This window comes from Myxocyprinus asiaticus, chromosome 3, assembly GCF_019703515.2.
Source record: "Myxocyprinus asiaticus isolate MX2 ecotype Aquarium Trade chromosome 3, UBuf_Myxa_2, whole genome shotgun sequence".
Taxonomy (NCBI): domain Eukaryota; kingdom Metazoa; phylum Chordata; class Actinopteri; order Cypriniformes; family Catostomidae; genus Myxocyprinus; species Myxocyprinus asiaticus.
The window spans coordinates 17,483,471-17,506,288 of NC_059346.1; the positions used below are offsets into that span (position 1 = coordinate 17,483,471).

Consider the following 22,818-nt stretch of genomic DNA (forward strand, 5'->3'; position numbering starts at 1 on the left):
TGGAAAGGCATACACCTGTCTATATAAGGTCCCACAGTTAACAGTGCATGTCAGAGCACAAACCAAGCCATGAAGTCCAAGGAATTGTCTGTAGACCTCCAAGACAGGATTGTATCGAGGCACAGATCTGGGGAAGGGTACATAAAAATTTCTGCAGCATTGAAGGTCCCAATGAGCACAGTGGCCTCCATCATCTGTAAATGGAAGAAGTTTGGAACCACCAGGACTCTTCCTAGAGCTGGCCACCTGGCCAAACTGAGCAATCGGGGGAGAAGGGCCTTAGTCAGGGAGGTGACCAAGAACCCAATGGTCACTCTGACAGAGCTCCAGTGTTTCTTCTGGAAGGTTCTCCTCTCTCCACAGACATCTACTGCAGCACTCCACCAATCAGGCCTGTATGGTAAAGTGGCCAGACGGAAGCCACTACTCAGTAAAAGGCACATGACAGCCCGCCTGGAGTTTGCCAAAAGGCACCTGAAGGACTCTCGGACCATGAGAAACAAAGATTGAACTCTTTGGCCTGAATGGCAAGCGTCATGTCTGGAGGAAACCAGGCACCGCTCATCACCTGGCCAATACCATCCCTACAGTGAAGCATGGTAGTTGCAGCATCATGCTGTAGGGATGTTTTTCAGCAGCAGGAACTGGGAGACTAGTCAGGATCGAGGGAAAGATGAATGCAGCAATGTACAGAGACATCCTTGATGAAAACCTGCTCCAGAGTGCTCTGGACCTCAGACTGGGGCAAAGGTTCATCTTCCAACAGGACAATGACCCTAAGCACACAGCCAAGATAACAAAGGAGTGGCTACGGGACAACTCTGTGAATGTCATTGAGTGGCCCAGCCAGAGCCCAGAATTGAACCCGACTAAACATCTCTGGAGAGATCTGAAAATGGCTCCCCATCCAACCTGATGGAGCTTGAGAAGTCCTGCAAAGAAGAATGAAAGAAACTGCCCAAAAATAGGTGTGCCAAGCTTGTAGCATCATACTCAAAAAGACTTGAGGCTGTATTTGGTGCCAAAGGTGCTTCAACAAAGTATTGAGCAAAGGCTGTGAATATTTACGTACATGTGATTTTTATTTATTTATTTATTTATTTTTTATAAATTTTGCAAAGATTTCAAACAAACTTCTTTCACGTTGACATTATGGGGTATTGTTTGTAAAATTTTGAGGAAAATAATGAATTTAAACCATTTTGGAATAAGGCTGTAACATAACAAAATGTGGAAAAAGTGAAGCACTGTGAATACTTTCCGGATGCACTGTATATTGCAAAATTACAATTTATGTCTTTAGGAGTTAAACTTTTGTAAAGATGAAAAAATTACTGAGTGCACCTTTAAAGTTGACTAAATAAACAGATATATAATGTATCAGATAATAAAGGAAACCAAAAATATTGACGATGATGATGCACTTGCAAATGTATTCTATGTTTTGTCCAAAAAATGCTATCTAGAATGAGAATGTCCCTTCACCTAATACCACCTGCTGTGGACTAGTAATAGCAAGAAGCAAATCTACAGTAGTGCAATGCTGCCACGTACTTATTATTTTTTTTCACTCAATGTCGTAAAAACGATATCCCGTAATAATGAGATATTATGTTGTACAAACAACATCTTTTCTCATAATAATGAAATTAAGTTTTCCGGTAAAAACAAAAATAAGTTATGAGATTTAACAACAGACAGTTCCTAAGATAATTTAGCTCTTGTTGACAGTGCAGTTGCAGCTCTGCTCTAGATATAAATAACGTTAAATTAATTCAACATATGGCAACCATGGCATAGTTATTTGAAATGATTTATCTTTATTTTATTCTCTGTTTAAGCCATAGAGAAATTTTACAATGTAGAAGTAAACAATAACACAAAACATGAACGATTTGACTTCGGCTTTTGTGAATTGGTTGTTGAGCTGTAATTCTCAAACTTGGACTGAGTAAATATTAATAAGAATCAAATAAAAAAATAAAATTAATCTTAAAAATAGGCTAAAATATTTTTTGTAAGTTCATTTAGATTCATCAAATACATCAAAATATCGGTGTACAATAGCTTTACTTTAACAGATTTTAATGAAAAGGTCTTATTCATTTCACAATTGATTAAGTGGAAAATAAAATGTCATCCAAAAAACAATATTTTATTTTATTGTCATTACAATGCCTCTGTAGTTTTGTTCATTAAAAAGCCTGACAAAACATTGGATTGCATATGTTTTTATATATTAGTTGTCTAAAGAATAACTGGTATTAGACAAGTCCACGAAAGATGAACAATCTCTCAAGAACACGTTCAGTATAAACTTACCGACCACTTTACTAGGTACACCTGTACACCTACTTTATTCATGTGATTATCTAATCAGCCAATCGTGTGGCATTAGTGCAGTGCATAAAATCATGCAGATATGGGTCAGGAGCTTCAGTTAATATTCAAATCAACCATCAGAATGGGGAAAATTTTTTATCTCAGTGATTTCGACCGTGGCATGATTTTTAGTGCCAGACAGGAGTATTTTTTTAGATGCTGATCTCCTGGGATTTTCACGCACGTCGAACCTTGAGGCGAATCAGCTACAACAGCAGAAGACCACGTCAGGTTCCACTCCTGTCAACCAAGAACAGAAAGCTCAGGCTGCAGTGGGCCTCCCATCTGTGTACCTCAGCAGAAACCAAGATTCATGAGACCAGGCAATGTTTTTCCAGTCTTTAACTGTCCAGTTTTGCTGAGCCTGTGCCCACTGCAGCCTCAGCTTTCTGTTCATGGCTGCGAGAAATGTAACCCAATGTGGTCTTCTGCTGTTGTAGCCCATGCGCCTCAAGGTTCAACATGTTGTGCATTCACAATTGTACAGAGTGGTTATCTGCATTACCGTAGCCTTTCTGTCAGCTTGAACCAGTTTGGCCATTCTCCATTGACCTCTCTCATTAACAAGGTGTTTTTGTCCACAGAACTGCCCCTTACTGGATGTTTTTTTGTTTCTGACACCATTCTGAGTAAACTCTAGAGACTGTTGTGTGTGAAAATCCCAGGAAATCAGCAGTTACAGAAATACTCAAACCAGCCCGTCTCGCACCAACATTCATGCCACGATAGGAAATCACTGAGATCACATTTTTTTCCCCCATTCTGATGATTGATGTGAACATTAACTGAAGCTCCTGACCCATATCGGCATGATTTTATACAATACACTGCTGCCACACGATTGGTTGATTAGATAATCGCATGAATAAGTAGGTGTATGGGTGTACCTAGTAAAGTGGCCGGTGAGTGTATTTATCATATGTTACTACATGTAACATGATCGGTTTGTTAAGTAGCCGATGAAATTCTTGCATTATTTTTTAATTGTCATTAAGATTTTACACTATCATAGGTTTGTTACGATCAGTTTGTGTTAGATAGCCCAACATAGGTTATGAATGTTTGAGAAAACTCCCAAGGGTTATGCTTAAAGTCTATTCAAATATTATTGTAATTTGGTTTATAGTAAATTCAGTGTAAACAAATATTATATTCTCTTAATTTCTGCGAACACTCCAAATCACCTTGGCCTGCAGTTTTTAATAACACGGTTCAGAAAACATAGGCCTTGTCCAACTTAATTTTGTTTTGAATATTTTCCTCTGAAACCTCGCGATTCCGGAGGTTCAAAATGTTACAAAATAAAAAACATTTACGTATTGGGTTAATTTAAGTAGCCTGCACTGTACTATTGTAAGAAAGTAGGCTGAGACATGAAAAGTGATACGTAGCCTAAGTTAATTTGTGAGATGCTCAAAACATCTGGCAAAAACGACAGAAGATGTCGTTTTTATGACATGACTATTTCGTTATTAGGAGAAAAGAGGTTGTTTTTATGACAAAATATTTTTTTATAACGAGAAAAATATTTCGTTTTTACCACATATCTTGTTATAACGAAAAAATATGTAGTTTTTTTTTTTTTTTTTTTTTTTTTTTACATAATATCTCGTTATTACGATAAAAGATGTAGTTTTTACGACATAACTGAGTGAATAAAAGCATTACGCCACCGTACAAATCATACAATTACCACAAGAATAGTGTATGTGCTTGTTGTCCTTGTAGCAACTTGTTAGCAACTTCAGCAGTTTCAAAATTAACTTTTTAGGTATGTATCGCTTCTAAATTATATTAACCACAGACCTTATTTTACTCACAAATCGAAAATTACTATTCTACAAGCCCATTTTTAACAAAATTACCATGGGAACCCATGGCGAATAAGCCTTCTGGGTTGGCCTACAAATTGACGTCATGACTAAATAGCTCTATTAGAAGCTGTACAATTTTAAACAAAAGCAACAATTTGAAGGAAAACATGACAGTTAATTATTCCGATCCTTATATAAAGTGAATATTAGCTAATTCATTTTTTGAGGTACCTTTCTATATCTAATGTCGCCGTTGTTTTCTCCGTGCCAGTAGGTGGCGGTGCGGCGCCGTTCAGTGATTTATTTGAAACTGCTTGGGAAGAAGAACCACGAACGCGTCGCGCGCTCTTTATTTGTTTACGTCTCGAGCTAAGTTTAATAGCAATATATTACATGAGAGTCCTAATGAGCCATAAAATTTACTGATTGCATAAAAGTGTAGCATTTAAAAAACTGAAGGGAGAAAAGTCTGTACATATCAAATACGCGTGTAAGCCTATCACATACCGTCACATTCATATTCTCACATATTGTACACATTGAATGACAGGTATTCATTATAACTTCATTGGGTGGTTGCATCTGGTTCGGGACAGATTATGTAGTGTTTGAGTCAGGATCAGTATCAGGACGTTCTGCTCTCAGTGATGGCAGGTCCAGCGTATACTAGTGACCACGGGTCTAGTTCTGCTCTTCAGGCGGTGCTGGAGCAGCTGCAGTCCGCACACGCTCTGTCCCTGACCCTCCCCAGTCCGCTGTGCGTGGCTGTCGTCGTTTTGAACCGCTACCTGAGCCTACAACATCCCGCCGCTGAGTCCTACAGCTACGATATAACGGTAACGGACGGTCGGTGGCGAGTGAAGTGTCAGTTGGCGGAGAGTCTGAACCGGTTGGTCTGGACGGGCTCACTGCGCTGCGGTACTGGGGTTCTGGTGGCCCAGCTGTCTGTGATCCACGATGAGACGAGGTTGTGTCACAGTTACCTGAGGATAGACTGCATCCACAGCGTCGTGGAGCTCCCTGAGAGGTTTCTGTCCATAAAAGACGTCGGGAATATCCCGCAGTGGAGTCGGAATGATGTGAGTCGAACTGATGAACCCCTCCAGCTGGGCAGAAAACATTATTTGTCCCTGTGGATAAACGATGATCCTTATGGTAGCGTGTGGATTCCCAACAGCCCTCCGCCAGAAGTGGTTATTGATGGTATGTAAACAGTGTGTGTAGCATAGAGAATGATATTACCTCCATATATTTATAATTTTATATTTATTAAATAAATATTCCGGGTTCAGTTCAAGGTTTGCTCAATCGAAAGCATTTGTGGCATAATGTTGATTGTCACAAAAATGTATTATGACTTGTCCATCCATTTTCTTTAAAATAAAAAATCTGGTTTACAGTGAGGCACTTACAATAGAAGTGAATGGGGCCAATCCGTAAACGATAAAAAGAAATACTCACTTTTTCAAAAGTATAGCCACAAGACGTAAACGATATGCATGTTAACATGATTTTAGTGTGATAAAATCACTTCTTAATCTTTTCTATGTGAAGTTATATCCAATTGTAAATCTTCGTTGCATAACGACATAACACTGTAAACCCTAAAACGACGATTTAAAAAACTTTACAGCTCAAATAATGCATGAGTTTTAACTGAAGAATGAAATTAAGTGCTTTTATAAAATTATAAGCTTCACATTTCTGCCTATGCACCATCTAAAACTTGGCCCCATTCACTTCTATTGTAAGTGCCTCACTGTAACTTCGCATTTTTTAAAGAAAATAAATGATTTTTTGTATTTATCAACATTATGTCACAAATGCTGTCGATTAAGCTTAACTTGTATTGAACATAGAATATAACTTCATTAAATTTTGTATTAATATTCACATTAAAACCTGTAGTTTGTTTCTAAATGTTTTATTAGTTTTCTCACAACTGGTCTTTTGCACTTAATTCATGGTGGAAGAGTAACTAGTGTGTGTATGTCCCTTAGATGTGGTCAATTTTAGAGCTGGGCATTATAGAATAATTTTGTAGTTAAGTACTCTAACCTACAAAAAATGATTAATTGATTAGTTTTAAATAGAAAAGGTAAAGAAAAACAGGTACGACACCTTTATATTTGATTTAATTCACAAAATGTTACCAAGAATGGTTTCAAAATAAGTAGGGGTGTCCCTGATACTGGTATCGGAATCAGGGCCGATACAGCGTTCATGTGCTTGTACTCGTGCTCGTAAAAATGCTCCGCTATCAAAAACCGATACCATCTGACATATGAATGTTATTAAAATGCACAAATTAAAATCACTTTATGTCCTAGAGAGATTATTTAATGAATTAATGATTATTTAATTAGATTATTTAGTGTGATAAATATATAGTTTGAATGTGCAGCACTTTAAATGTGAGTGCTTGTGAATGTGTGGAGCCGGTATTTTGCTGACATAAAGACATAGAGTGCTCATACCTTTAAGAGATCCTTGGCTCATACACGGAAAACACCATCATGAGCATCGCATGCTCTGTTTGTAGCAGATGACAGCAGGCAGAGCTCTAATTCACTTTGTAGCACGAGGCACATACAGACTACATATTTATTGAATTAAATAGCAGCCTTTTGCGGTTTAATAATCACTTTGAGTCACGTAGCGAACGTTTTTTCCAGAGTGGGAAGCTACCATCATAATGTCAGAGCTCTTTGGTCATAACAACACAGAAAGACTTCAAAATAAAAGCTCAGGCAAAATAAAAGCTCAGTTTAATTAAGGGAAAAAAGACAGAAATAGTTATGTTGCATTCACTGTAATACTACAAATAATAATAATAATAATTCTAAATCAATAGTATTTTTTTTTTATATTTAAGCAGTATCTCACATCTGTGATGCTCTTTTATGCAGCACTTTATTTGACAAAAATGTTTTATTTTGGATCTTGCTGTGAGGTTCTGTATAAAATCACTTAATTTGATAAAAATAATATAAAGTTGAAAAATTATTGTTTACTTTCATTTGATTAATTTTAATGAATTCATTTATTTGAACACCAGTTGAAATTTGAAATAAATTGTTGATATGGAATAAAAAAAAAAAAAAAAACAGGTATCGGACTCTGTTTTGGCGAGCGAGTACCAAAAAGAATGTATCAGTACTCGTACTCGTTCTCAGAACAATGGTATCGGGACATCCCTAAAAATAAGCTACTGTAACAAACTATGCATTTCTTTTGGAATAATTAAATGAACAATATGCATTAATTCAATTCTCATTGCATTTCATTACAATTCTCAATGTAACTGTGAGATTTGGTGAGAGATTCAGAGGGAAAGTACAGTATTATTCAGCTTTGCCTATGGCAGGACAATATGCAAAAGAAAATCAATTTGTGATTTTCGAGTAGTATTTTTGATAGTCCATTATTTGGTTTTGAACGATTACTCGATTACTTGTGCACATCCCTAGTTAATTTTGTTGTTGTCTTTGTTTGACAGTGTCTAAAATCACTCTACTTGCGGATCTGGATGCATTCTTTCACAGCTCCAGACGGCCACTCCCACTGCTGGTCAGAATTCTGCACAGATCCAGGATCAAGTACTATGGAAAACCAGGACAAAGTATTGACTTCCCATTTCAAGTGAGTCATAGCTCCTATCTGCAATCAGTGATGACTTTCTTAGTTTGCAATGGAAAGCACACATGCCTGATATGATTTGGTGACACACTGTCTCTTTTTTTTTTTTTTGGTTCTTCTCTCTTTTTTATCTATGTGTGCGGCTGTCTCTCAGGTATACTATGAGGTGGCTGATCAGAGTGGGATCATGTCTCTGGTTTTGTGGAATGATCTTTGTCCTGAGTGGTACAATCGACTGACAGTGGGCTCGGTTCTGTACCTGCAGCAGTACACTTTGAAACACAGTTATCAAAACCGCTCCAGACCGCAGATCAACACGCTCTCTCTCATGGCTTTTCGCTCCATTGGTATGTCCTGGAATTCTTTCCGCTATCCTTACGCTAGAATTTCAACTATGTGTTTATGTTTTATACAGGGGGGCATCGCTGGGCCTTATGTAATATCAGGTCATGTCCAGAGCAAAATCAAATAGATTATTTCAGTTGTTTGAATGTGGTTGTGTTGTGTAGAGATCTGCTTGAATCCTCGAAGTCCTGCATCAATAGTGACGGTGATTCCACCGAAAAGTGTTCAGCCTCAGTGGGGCCTTCCTGATGTCCCATACAACTTTATCACAAGGTACCACTCACATATAAAATAGTATTGAGAAGTGGTTCTTTCAATCTGTTCATTTTAGTGAATCTGTTCAAAAACGATTCAGCGATTCACTATATTTCTGTCTGTGACCAGGTCAGAGGTGGAGGCGTTAAACAGTAACTATGCCTGTGACATCATTGGTCTTGTGACATATGTGGGACGCATTGAGCGAATCAGAAGCAAGGAAAAGTCAGGTATTGCTTTTAGTTGGACCGCTTTGTGTCTGTAATTGTTTTTATAACTTGCTGCCTAGTATTACAGAAGTACAGTTATGTCTGCATGTTTGTGTGTCAGGACCTGAGAAGTTCTGGGCGTATCGATGGGTACATGCAGTGGATGGCACAGCTGACTCTCCCTTTATCTTGGAGATCTTCTCGACATCCCAGCCAGAGATCTTCAACAATATCTGCCCCAGTAAAACATCAGTCCATGTCATAATGCATTAGCATTAAATTCAAATTATGCTAGATCACCTCATTCCACTCAATCGCTCTCTCTTTCTCTTTATTTTTTACTTTCTCTCCAAAGTGACGTATCTGGTGTGCACTCAGATGAGGGTGTGTCAGGTGGTGGGCAGTTCTGTCTATCTCACCAGTAGCACAGAAACTCAGCTCTTCATTACAGGTGAATTCCAGTCAGACCCTGAAATCAGCCCATGACAAGGAGGTAAAGCTGCAGGCCGGGGACCTCCAAATGGGAGCAGAATCTCCAAAAGAGGGTGGAGTTACTCCAAAAAGGTTGTGGATAATCCAAAAGGGGGTTGCGCCAACTCCAAAAGTGGGTGTCACTTCCTCTCACAGTTAAGGTTAGGGAAAGGGTTAGGTTAGGGGCTCCCTATATCTTTAATGGCAATTTGGAGCCCACGCCCCTTTTTGGAGCTATGCCTGCAGCTATACCCTTCTCGCCCTTGAGGCCACAGATAAACGTGTGTGTTTATGTATTGTTTAGGCTTTGTCTACACTCTATTGCGGAGATAGAAAATATGATTAGCTCAGTATAAAAACATTAGAAAAAGTCAATGGAAAGTCCCCGCTATGATGGAAAATCAAACTTGTGTTTTTTTGTCAGGCTGTCACAAAAAGCAGCCATATGTCAATGAGCCAAAGGTAAAAGCATTCATCCAGTGGACTAAGACACTTAAGGACAGTGTCATGCTGCGGAGGACTGCTGTCGGAGGACAATACTGCTATCCTCCTGGCCAACCTACCTTCACACAAACCACCATTAACAACACAGCCAGTAAGAGCTGCCCTCCTAAACATTATACATTGCTCTAACACAGTATCGCTGCTGTAATTATTATACACAGTTGTCAGTAATGAGAATTTCAGAGAATTCTGGGGTTGGACTTCTTAGTATTTTCAGGTTAATTGTTTTAGTAAAGATCTCATGTTAATCTGTAATTTAATTAATTTCACCACCCTGACTGGTGTTACTGTGTGTTGTAGATGAGACATCAATAACAGCCGTTGCTGATCTGAAGGGAGAGCTAGAGAGTATGCAGTATCGGGAGCATAGGAGAGTGGCCATACAGGGCTATGTGGCCGCAGTGCAGTACCACATCTGGCCACCAGGGGAACCACACCCTGGAGCCAACACTGTACAAGGCACATCACAAAGTGCGCAACAGGTCTGTTATATTGTCTGCAGTCACCAAAGCAAGATTTTTTTTATGGTATAATGCAGCCATTGAAGAACAGATGTCCTTATGGTTTCTCTTAAAAACACTAAGTATTTCTATGTGCTGAACAAAATGATGACAAGAATGTTAATGTTTTTACAGCTGGAAGGTGTCAGTGATGCTATAGTGGTAAGGCCTCTCTCCACAGGGGATGAGGGGTTTGTAGAACAGGGAGAAATGGACTCAATATCATCCGATTCTGACACCGCAGCTACACCTAAACGCAGGAAAGTGCAAACAGACTCAAGGTGAGGCTCCTTCAACAGGTAACCACAGTATTTTAAATCCATTATGCTGTTTATGTTTCTTTTGGTTGTTTGGTTGGTTTGGTGTTTTATTTAGTTAATCTTTTCCATTTGAAACTGTAATTTGAATTACATGGTAACACTTTACAATAAGGTTCCATTTGTTGACATGAACTAACAATGAACAATATTTTACAGCATTTATTAATCTTAGTATTCATTTCAACCTATACAATCAAAGTTGTATTTGTTAACATTAATTAATGCACTATGAACTAGCATAATCTAAAAATGATCAATTGTATTTTTATTAACTAACATTAACAAAGATTAATAAATGCTGTAAACAATATATTGTTAATTGTTTGTTCATGATACATAATGCATTATCTAATGCTAACGAATAGAACCTTATTGCAAAGTGTTACCAGTTACATTTATATTTTATTAGCTTTGAGTGTTTTTTATCATGTTTATCAAGTAAATAGTTCCAGATAAGGACACCCTTTTCCAGTGGTAAAATCACTGTAATTCACAGCCTGTCATGGCTATATGCTATAATACTTTTATCCAGTCTCCAGTCTGCTTAAATATACTTTTGATTTTACATCATATTGACTAATGCATATAGCTATTAAATTAATTAATTTTTAATTGATAATAATTGTATTTATTTATCACATGTTATACATTTTGCACATATACAGTGAAATTCTTTTTTTTCACATATCCCAGCTAAGCTGGGGTCAGAGTGCAGGGTCAGCCATGTTACAGCGCCCCTGGAGCAGATAGGGTCAAGGGCCTTGCTCAAGGGCCCAACAGTGGCATCTTGGCAGTGCTGGGGCTTGAACCCCCGACCTTGTGATCAGTAACCCAGAGCCTTAACCACTGCCCCATACATGTATTTCCATTCATGTTGCATTGTTTAATATTATTCTCTTTTTTTTTTTAAACTTTGCTTTTTTTTGTGTGTATAATTTCTTCATTATCTTCATTATCTATAGAGACATGAAATCATGTCAAAAGTATTGTTCATTGTTAGTTCATGTTAACAAATGGGACCTTATTGTAAAGTGTGAATCTCACTTCAGCCCATTCATGAGTTACCACAGCATTTCATTTCACAGTTCAGTTTCACACCCATGTGTATTTTTTTTTTTTAAGTAAATAGTTTAATTCTTCTAATTCTGTTGAATTAAATTGATTGTTTTAATTAACATTAAGCTCATCCATACAAAAACTCACTCTTCATTTTCCTACAATTAATCACACTATTAATAATAGGATATCTAGTGTTAATTTTTTTTTTCTTCTTAAGCAACTTTAATTTCACTAATCAGAAAACCTGCCTGTTGTACTTTTAGCTCTGCCCAGCTGCACTTTTGTATTACTGAGATATGAAATTCATTTGATTTACATTAATTCTACTCTACTCTTTTGCCCAAAACATTGCTACCTCACTCTGGAGGATATGGCTAATGTTAAGTCTCTATTAAATCCCCCGTCTGATTGGGCCCTTAGGCAGGTGGGCTTTACCTCTCACGAAGAGGAGGAAGAGGAGGGCTGTAACAGAGAGGAGGCAGACACAGAGGAATTTGAGAGTGGAGACGAACACACTATCAGACTGTCCACATTAAGGAAAGGTGCTGTATCCTTAATACAACACACCCACCGAACACTGGCAAATATCTTTATCCTCACGTATCAGTTAATGTGACTTAACCATCAGAGTAACAGTTAAAATTAAAAACATTTTGCAGTAGTTATAAATATGAAAAATATACTTAAATTCAGTGTCCCCAATAAGTATTTGGCCATTTAAGCCACACTTAATGTGGATTATTTGCATTATTTAACAAAAAAATTCAAACCAATCACATTGTAATAAAGAAATATTGCACATACACAAATTTTATGCAAAACATTTCACAAAATGTGTGATGTTTTAAATTGTAAAAAACAAATACACTAACTGAGCACTTTATTAGGATCATTATACTGGGCAGGGGCCTCCCTTTGCTCATAAAACAGCCTCAATTCTTCATAGCATGGATTCCACAAGATGTTGGAAACATTCCTTTGAGATTCTGGTCCATGTTGACATGATCGCATCATGCAATTTCTGCAGATTTGTCAGCTGCACATTCATGCTGCGAATCTCCCATTCTACCGCTTTCCAAAGGTGTTCTATTGGATGCAGATCCGGTTTATGTTCATGAAACCAATTTAAGATGACTTTTGCTTTGTGACATGGTGAATTATTATGTCACCCATTAGAAGATGGGTAAATTGTGGCCATGAAGGGATGCCCATGGTCAGCAGCAATACTCAAATATCAAGCAATGTTAATTGATATAAATGGGCCCAAAGTTTGACAAGAAAACATTCCCCACACCATTAAACCACCGCCACCAGCCTGGATTGTTGACACAAGGCAGGTTGGGTCCATGGATTCGTGCTGTTGGCACCAAATTCTGACCCTACCATCAGTGTGCCTCAGCAGAAATCGAGATTCATTAGACCAGGCTACAGTTGAAGTCAGAAGTTTACATACACCTTAGCCAAATTCATTTAAACTCAGTTTTTCACAATTCCTGACATTTATTCATAAAAAACATTCCGTCTTAGGTCAGATAGGATCACTGCTTTATTTTAAGAATATGAAATGTCAGAATAATAGTAGAGAGAATGATTTCAGCTTTTATTTCTTTTATCACATTCCCAGTGGGTAAGAAGTTTACATACACTTTGTAAGTATGTGGTAGCATTGCCTTTAAATTGTTTAACTTGGGTCAAACGTTTTGGGTAGCCTTCCACAAGCTTCTCACAGTAAGTTGCTGGAATTTTGGCCCATTCCTCCAGACAGAACTGGTTTAACTGAGTTAGGTTTGTAGGCCTCCTTGCTTGCACATGCTTTTTCAGTTCTGCCCTCAAATTTTCTATCGGATTGAGGTCAGGGCTTTGTGATGACCACTCCAATACCTTGACTTTGTTGTCCTTAACCCTCTGGGGTCTGAGGGTGTTTTGGGCCCTGGAGAAGTTTTGACATGCCTTGACATTTGTGCTTTTTTCAGTTGCTTAAAAACATATTAATGGCTGAAGTCTGATAACACTGTATTCAGCACAATACTGGGCTACAATAGTATGTGAACAACATGTATGTACATGTTTGTATTTTTGAGAAAATAGCGTTTATGCATGTTTTTTGAAAAAACAAAAATTGTAAGTCACTGAAATAAGGCCATATAACACATACTAAACATTTGTTCACAAGACTTTTGAGGACTGGATCTTGTAGCCTAGAATTTTTGCTACAAAAATGATGTGAAACCATCCTGATCACTCATTCATACAAAACAATATAGTCATTTAACTTTTGTAAGACACTTTTAGTGTTAGAAAGGCCATATGTGAGGAGGCGTGGATGATCATGAATATTGATGTGATTCACACCTGAGGAGACAAAGACCCCTCCCCTGAGAGAGAATGAATGTGAGGAGACTTAATGATTGAATGTATTATCTGACTGTACATTTTCTTTACGTAAAGACTTTACTTAAAAACTTAAGACCTACACTACCATTTAAAAGTTTATAGATCTGTAAGATTTTTTAATGTTTTTAAAAGAAGTCTCTTCTGCTCACCAAGGCTGCATTTATTTGATCCAAAATACAGCAAAAAAAAGTGATATTGTGAAATATTTTTACAATTTAAAATAACTGTTTTCTATTTGAATATATTGTAAAATGCAATTTATTCCTGTGATCAAAGCTGAATTTTCAGCATCATTACTGCACTCTTCAGTGTCACATGATCCTTCAGAAATCATTCTAATATGCTGATTTTCTAATATGGGCATATTTACAGCACATTTTACACATTTACACACGAACAGATATTTGCAAGCACAAGCTTCGTTGATGATAATGAGGCAGCATAAACACTAGTTAAAATATAATCTAAACATTCATATTATTTTTATATCATATTACATATCATATTTATATCACACAGCATACAATTTAAATACCTGCTTTAGCCGAAACAACATTTAAATGTAACTAAAACTTGCCTATTAGGACATATTTCAAATTTCAATACTCTGAATACTGGCTGGCAAGTCTGGAAATAGTCCAGCTAGTAAAATATATACATGTTTATATAAAATAGCATCTCAACTAATGTAAGTAAAACTAAATGACTTACTCATCCGGAATTGTATCCTCAGCTGGATCAAGTCGCTCTTCAAAATGCAAACGTTCCTCGTCGGAGTCCCGCTCTTCTTCTGAGTAAAATGTGATCTCTTAGTCACTATCCAGGAACATCTGTAGAGCTTCCTCACCTGTGTAGCGTGCCATCTTCCAAACGCGCAGGAAAGTGAATGAATCTGATAATGAACTTGATGGTTTTTAAGGCATTGTTGTGGGGGCGTTTACCATTTGCATTGATCGCCTCAGCACATTACCGTATGAATAGCGCGCTCTGCTGGTTGGTGTGATCACATTAGCGATAATGAGCTGAGCCAGGAGAAACTGTACATCTCTTTGTTTCATACAGATGACATTGCAGGAGAATATTTGTTTTAAATTTGAATTGTTTTGTTTAAAAGTAGACATTTTAAGCTTTCTTTAGACATGTTTCATGTTTGTGTGATAAGTATTCGTGGAGTTTCACTTCATTTATGTGACGTGTTTCAGAAAGATGCTCACGGAGACAGAGACGGCTGAAAGCGCACCCTGTTTGTTTTCTATATTTTACAAAAGCACAAGCTTTTGTTGTTATTGTGAGTGTGCACAAATAAAAGTAGACCCTTTATAGTTTCTAATGATGTCTTACACTTAACTGTATGCCCAAAAATGATGGAGTATTTTAAGTTGTTTCCGCTGTTATGCGGAAAAAATCCAGCAGGATGCGCTGACGCGTCCGTCGACCCCAGAGGGTTAAGCCATTCTGCCACAACTTTGGAGGTATGCTTGGGGTCATTGTCCATTTGGAAGGCCCATTTGCGACTGAGCTTTAACTTCCTGGCTGATGTCTTGAGATGTTGCTTCAATATATCCTACATAATTTCCTTCCTCATGATGCCATCTATTTTGTGAAGTGCACCAGTCCCTCCTGCAGAAAAGCACCCCCACAACATGATGCTGCCATCCCCATGCTTCACGGTTGGGATGGTGTTCTTTGGCTTGCAAGCCTCACCCTTTTTCCTCCAAACATAATGGTCATTATGGCCAAACAGTTCAATTTTTGTTTCATCAGACCAGAGGACATTTCTCCAAAAAGTATTATCTTTGTTCCCATGTGCACTTGCAAACTGTAGTCTGGCTTTTTTTGGCAGTTTTGGAACAGTGGCTTCTTCCTTCCTGAGCAGCCTTTCAGGTTATGTTGATATAGGACTCGTTTTACTGTGGATATAGATACTTGTCTACCTGTTTCCTCCAGCATCTTCACAAGGTCCTTTGCTGTTGTTCTGGAATTGATTTGCACTTTTTGCACTAAACTATGCTCATCTCTAGGAGACAGAATGTGTCTCCTTCCTGAGTGGTATGATGGCTGCATGGTCCCATGGTGTTTATACTTGTGTACTATTGTTTGTACAGATGAATGTGGTACCTTCATTTGGAAATTGCTCCCAAGGATGATCCAGACTTGTGGAGGTCCACAGTGTTTTTTCAGAGGTCTTGGCTGATTTCTTTTGATTTTCCCATGATGTCAAGCAAAGAGGCACTGAGTTTGAATGTAGGCCTTAAAATACATCCACAGGTATACCTCCAACTGACTCCAATTAGCCTATCAGAAGCTAATTGTCTAAAGGCTTGACATAATTTTCTGGAATTTTCCAAGCTGCTTAAACTTAGTGAATGTAAACTTCTGACCCACTGGAATTGTGATATAGTCAATTAAAGGTGAAACAATCTGTCTGTAAACAATTGTTGGAAAATGTACTCATGTCATGCACAAAGCAGATGTCCTAAACAACTTACCAAAACTATAGTTTGCTAATATGAATTCTGTGGAGTGGTTAAAAAAATAGTTTTAATGACTTCAACCTAAGTGTATGTAAATGTATGACTTCAACTGTACGTTTTTCCAGTCTTCAACTGTCCAGTTTTGGTGAGCCTATGCCCACTGCAGCCTCAGCTTTCTGTTCTTGGCTGACAGAAGTGGAACCCGGTGTGGTCTTCTGCTGTTGTAGCCCATGCGCCTCAAAGTGCAACGTGTTGTGCATTCTGAGGTGCTATTCTGCTCACCACAATTGTACAGAGGGGTTGTCTGAGTTACCGTAGCCTTTCTGTCAGCTCTAACCAGTCTGGCCATTCTCCGTTGACCTCTCTCATCAACAAGGCGTTTCCATCCGCAGAACTGCTGCTTACTGGATGTTTTTTGTTCTTGGCACCATTCTGAGTAAACTCTAAAGACTGTTGTGCATGAAAATCCCAGGAGGTCAGCAGTTACAGAAATACTCAAACCAGCCCTTCTGGCACCAACAATCATGCCATGGTCGAAATAACAATTTTTCCCATTCTTATGGTTGATGTGAACATTAACTGAAGCTTCTGACCTGTATCTGAATGATTTTATGAATTGCACTGCTGCCACAGGATTGGCTGATTAAATAATCGCATGAATAAGTAGGTGTACTGGTGTTCCTAATGAAGTGCTCAATGAGTGTATAATTGTGATACAATGTTCAAGAAGGCAAAAAGTGGCTAAGAAAAGTGAAGTTTATTCTGAGAAAAGGTCTAGCATAATTTGCTTGCAAATGCCACTTGGTTTGGTGTTTTGTACCTAATGCAATGACGTTCAGTGTGATGATGAAAAATTAAACAACTTTCACCCACAAACTCAGCAGTAGATATAGTGAAAGTGTCTCTTTAATAAGTTACAATAATATGTTATGTTGTGTAATGTTAATGTTCTCTGAAGAGGGCAACCAGACATCAAGTGGAGTTCAAGATGCACAGCAAGCTGCCAGCCACACCAGTGCAATGTGGGAGAGCAGCTACTGGCCGTTACTAAAACAGAAAGTGACGGATCACTTTTACTGTGGCAAACTCGATCAAGAAAGTATTCCAGAAAAATTCCACTTTGATGACAAAGAAATTCTGCTACATCACCTGAACCTGAGTCCAGCAAGATGGACCCCCGATCTCAACTCACATACACACACACCTGTGGCCTGCACCAGCTACTTTACACTCACAATACTGGGTAAGAGCTAAGAGCAGCATTTGGGAAGCAAATGTGTATAGGCATCCACCAATGTGACAAGAGTATGTAGTTAAATTGTACTTATAAATTTTGTTCCAAAACCTAGTAAGCTTCCTACCTAGACAGCATTTTAAGGCACCATATAAACATTTCTGAAGTGAAGGCTGTTCCAAACAATAGAAAGTATAATTATGCTACCTCCTAAGATACCTTCATTTTGCCTTTTCTAAGGCAGTGTTGCTTTGTATCCTTCACAGACAAGGCAATCCTAAAATGTGTTGCAACGAGATCAATGAAAAATTCATCTAAAGGGATAGTTCACCCAAAAATTAAAATCCTGTAATCATTTACTCACCCTTATGTAGTTCCAAAAGTTTCTTTCTTTCTTTGATGAAACATAAAAGGAGATTTTTGGCAAAATGCGACCTCAGCAGAGAAATGAATAGGATGAATTGGAACGCCCAATGGTCAACGGATGAAGAAAGGAAGTTCGCCTTACGGGAAAAAGCCAAACACTTTTTAGATAAAGACATGGCCGGACAATCAACTTGAGAACATGCATACTATACATTAGCTATACAAGTAGCTGTATAGCTATGATTTATTTTTTTTTTTGTGCAGAATCTGAGGTAAAGAAGCACAAATTATGAAACCAGTGATGTCAGATTTTACTGCTGATTTGAAACATGTTCTTTGATCGCAATCTCGACCAACCATTTTGTAGATTTCGGTCTTTCCCCATTCAAGTAGATAGGAGCTGCACTGTCATGACTGGAAATATCCTCCAGAGAGCATTCCAAACATGGCCGACAGTAGACTGACTTGCTAGAAAGACTTAGTATGGAAAAAGATTCAATAAAAGTTAATTGTGACTGAGGCTGTTAGCCCCTAACATTCTGCCTAACATCATCTTTTATGATCCAAAGAAGAAAGAAATTCATACATGTTTGAAAAAAATATGAAACTGAGTTGCTCAACAACATGCCAGTGTGAAATTCCATTGGACTAATAGTTGTTTTGTGAGAAGCACCATGGCTGTGTCCGAAAGCTTAGGCAGCTACCTTGATACCTCAGTGCCCAGTCAGTCAATGACTTCACAGGCAGCGATTTGCATATGAAGTCACCTCATAAGGACACTGGTTTCAGTCTTATGATCTAAAATTATTTCAAGTGAGCATTAAACATAACATAAAGCAAATATATAGAAACAACAATGCTTATTTCTCGCTAGAAATGGACTAATAAGAAAAACAACCAACCAGCAAACCACACATGCAGGATTTTGCGATATTAAAGGGAGTGAAGGCAGAATCAACACTGACTTCAAAAACTGATCAGATGAAGGCATCTCAGTAGACAGAATGTGATGCAAATATTTTATTAGGATGTGCCTTGATGCCTACCTATTAGGGATGTGCTGGAGTGATCGACTAGTCTTCTAACAACTGACTAGTCAATTAGTGGGGTCGACTACTAACATTAATATTTTTAGTGGTGGTGGTTTTAATGGGAGAGGCAATTTTCAGATTAATTAAGAGAGAGCTATTTTGCATGATGATAGCTTGCTGTGCTTAACAGTGAATAACAGTCAGCACAGTAAAACCCTCTGTAAGTTTCGTCTCTTTAATGCTTTAGGGTTAGTCTTAATGTGCTACTGTTACAGCAAAGCACTGCATCAACAACATTTTTCAAGATGATCACTATCGGGCGATAAATCTTCTGCTGTGTATTCCCTTATTTGTGAAGTGCTGTGGAGAGATTAATGTCTTTTGCTGATTCTGTATGACACTCCTTAATTAATAGTTGTCATAAAAAGGTTTAAACTGCATGATGTCGTACTAGATGATGAAGATGCATCATCTTGTATTTTTGCTCATTTGAATGTGCAGCGAGGATCGCCCTGAAGCACTTTGGTTACATTGAAGTGCGTCATTCTGTGTTCAGGATGCGCTTAAACTGTTTTGTGCCGTTTTGTATTGGAGCCTTTCTTATTTCTTACCTTTCTTACTTTGATAGTTTTGTGCAGTAAGATGTCATAGTTATTTAGCTTATTTATTTGTTGAATATCCGTTAGTCACCATGTTGAAGTGCTGCACTTAGTGTCCATATATACCTTTAAATGGTGTCACTTGAACATAATTGAGCCTAATTAAAACAACCGACTGACTAGTCGATTATGAAAATTGGTAGTTTTGCACATTCCTATTACCTACAGTTGAAGTCAGAGGTTTACATACACCTTAGCCATGACAATTCCTGACATTAAATCGTAGAAAACATTCCCTGTCTGAGGTCAGTTAGGATCACTATTTTAAGAATGTTCATAATAATAATAGAGAGAATAATAATAGATTTATTTTGATTTTCCCATGATGTCAAGCAAAGAGGCACCGACTTTGAAGGTAGACATTAAAATACATCCACAGATACACCTCCAATTGACTCCAGTTAGCCTATCAGAAGCTAATTGCCTAAAGGCTTAACATCATTTTCTGGAATTTTCCAAGCTGCTTAAAGGCACAGTTAACTTAGTGTATGTAAACTTCTGACCCACTGGAATTGTGATATAGTCTATTAAAAGTGAAACAATCTGTCTGTAAATAATTGTTGGAAAAATTACTCATGTCATGCACAAAGTAGATGTCCTAAACAACTTGCCAAAACTATAGTTTGCTAATATGAAATTTGTGGAGTGGTTAAAAAAATTAGTTTTAATGACTTCAACTTAAGTGTATGTAAACTTCTGACTTCAACTGTACCTTCGTATATAGCCTCCAAAAGCAGCAATTTCCAGCTTTTGGATGCAACCTATGTATGTGATGTGCATGAGCCGTTTAAGGAATAATCCGGATTCAATGCAAGTTGAGCTCAATCAACAGAATTTGTGGCATTATACTGATTACCACAAAAATAAATTTCAACGTGCCCCTCCTTTTCTTTAAAAAAAAAAAAAAAAAGCACAAATCTAGGTTCCAGTGAGGCACTTACAATGGAAGTGAATGGAAGTAAATGCACTTATATAGTGCTTTTTTAACCTTAGCAGTACCAAAGCCCTTTACACTGTGACTCATTCATCCATTCACACACACACTCTCACACCAATGATGGCAGAGCTGCCATGCAAGGTGCTAGCTTGCAATTGGGAGCAACTTGGGGTTCAGTGTCTTGCCCAAGGACACTTCGGCATGTGGAGTCATGTGGGGGCCAGGAATTGAACTGCCAACCCTTTGATTAGTGGCCAACCTGCTCTACCACTTGAGCCACAGCCAACTTTACAGCTCAAACAATACATGATTTTTAACAGATTAATTACTGTAAGTGCTTTTATATAATTGTAAGCTTCACATTTTTGCCTTTTAAACCCTCCAAAAAAAAACACTCTGTAAAGTCTTCTCCAGCACATCCCAAAGACTTTAAATGGGGTTAAGGTCAGGACTCTGTGGTAGCCAATTCATGTGTGAAAATGATTCCTCATGCTCCCTGAACCACTCTTCACAATTAGAGCCCGATAAATCTTGGCATTGTCATCCTGGAATATGCCTGTGCCATCAAGGAAGAAAAAGTCTATTGATGGGATAACCTGGTCATTCAGGTAGTCAGCTGACTTAATTTTATTGCTGCATAACGTTGCTGAGCCTAGACCTGACCAACTGAAGCAACCCCAGATCATAACATTGCCTCCAGAGGCTTGTACTATGCATGACAGGTGCATCGCTTACCTTCTTACCCTGACACACCCATCACTTTGGAATAGGGTAAATCTGGACTCATCAGACCACATGACCTTTTTCCATTGCTCCACAGTCCAATCTTTTTGCTCCCTAGCAAATTGAAGTCGTTTTTTCCAATTAGCCTCACTAACAAGTGGCTTTCTTGTGGCCAAACAGCTGTTTAGTCCCAATTCTGTAAGTTGTTGTCGCATTGTGTGTTTGGAAATGCTCTTACTTTCACTATTAAACATAGCCGTGAGTTCTACTGTCGATTTTTTACAATGTGACTTCAGGTGTTTTAGTGACACGATCGTTCAAGATTTTTTTTCGACCACGTTTCTCCTGCGAAGCTGACGGTTCACCATTATCCTTCCAGGTTTTAATTGTTTTGTTTTAATGTTGAACAGTTCTTAACCCAATTCCTGTGATTTCAGCAATCTCCTTGTTTTTTTTTTTTTTTGTTTATTTGTTTTTTTTGCTTGATGCAGGCCAATAATTTGCCCCTTCTGAAACACAGTAACATCTTTTCTATGAACATGGGATACGTCTTCTGACATGGTTGTTTACGAAAAGAGAAGCTACACACTGCATCAGTTAGGGTTAAAAGAATTGTTGCCAGCTGAAACATAATAATCACTGCAATAATGATCCAACCATAGGCTCTTAAGTACCTGCTTTTTTAAATCCAAACATTTTGCCAAAAATCTTTTTTGTTGTTGTTTTTTTTTTTGGCCAGGCAGTGTATGTAGAGCATTCCAAATCAGTCACTTGTCCATGATTAGGATGCTGCCTATGTAGAGTAGGGAGTGAGGAAGCTTCGTAGATTTTGGAACAGAGCTGTTGTCTCAGTGTCAGTGGTAATAGGTAGCCCTCTTTCATTCACAGGGCTGAATCACAAGGCTGCAGTAGATGTTATGTTTGTGCCTGTCATTTCCTCTGATGATCCCAGAGCTGCTGGAGTGCCCCACAGTCAACATGATAACTCATTGCTGTCCTGCCTGTCAACGGGACACCTGTGTGTTCAGCCAGATGGTACCCACCCTGCACCAGGTGTGTGTGTGTTGTATGATACTGTTCTTTTCACATTGTCCTTCATGTCCCTGTTGAATAACCTGTGCATCAAGTTAGCAGTGTAGTCCTAAAGTGTGTATGTGTGTCTGTCTGTGCAGGGTCATTGATGAGTTTTGCCCCTCAGCTGGAGTCAGAAAGAGTGGTGTGTATTGTTGATTTGTGTCTACTTGGAGAGAGCAGAATAGAAATGATCTGCTCCAAACTTTACAAGACAGCAGACATCTGCCAGGCCGACAGCAGTTAACAAGACGCTACACATCACAAAAATAATCATGCAAAATAAAAGTTTTCTGACCAGGTCAGAACTAATTACAAATGTGCCAAGGCCAGTATCGTTGCTAAAATGTATTCTGAATAGCTGATGTGAGTTCAGTTTGTTGGACTTTAAGGGTAAGTTACAAACTATTTTTTGTTAAAATATTCTTACT

General features: G+C 38.2%; 1 protein-coding gene across 1 annotated transcript; it reads left to right on the top strand.

Annotated features, from left to right (window-relative positions):
- Nucleotides 1-4,521: 4,521 nt before the first annotated feature.
- radx (RPA1 related single stranded DNA binding protein) lies at nucleotides 4,522-22,799 on the top strand. Its single transcript, XM_051678119.1, has 14 exons — nucleotides 4,522-5,399; nucleotides 7,696-7,838; nucleotides 7,990-8,182; nucleotides 8,345-8,453; nucleotides 8,565-8,665; nucleotides 8,766-8,885; nucleotides 9,000-9,095; nucleotides 9,540-9,710; nucleotides 9,920-10,101; nucleotides 10,255-10,400; nucleotides 11,919-12,040; nucleotides 17,325-17,609; nucleotides 22,205-22,369; nucleotides 22,489-22,799. The coding sequence occupies exons 1-14, from the start codon at nucleotides 4,844-4,846 to the stop codon at nucleotides 22,632-22,634; spliced, it is 2,535 nt and encodes an 844-aa protein (XP_051534079.1). The 5' UTR covers nucleotides 4,522-4,843; the 3' UTR covers nucleotides 22,635-22,799.
- The last annotated feature ends 19 nt before the right edge of the window (nucleotides 22,800-22,818 follow it).

What these genes read in the sequence shown, in the direction of transcription:
- radx (XM_051678119.1), top strand. Translation starts at nt 4,844, where the DNA reads ATGGCAGGTCCAGCGTATACTAGTGACCACGGGTCTAGTTCTGCTCTT. An exon ending in AACTCAGCTCTTCATTACAG is followed by an intron (nt 9,096 to 9,539) that starts GTGAATTCCAGT and finishes TTTTTTTGTCAG; the next exon opens with GCTGTCACAAAAAGCAGCCA. An exon ending in CTTTACACTCACAATACTGG is followed by an intron (nt 17,610 to 22,204) that starts GTAAGAGCTAAG and finishes TTTCATTCACAG; the next exon opens with GGCTGAATCACAAGGCTGCA.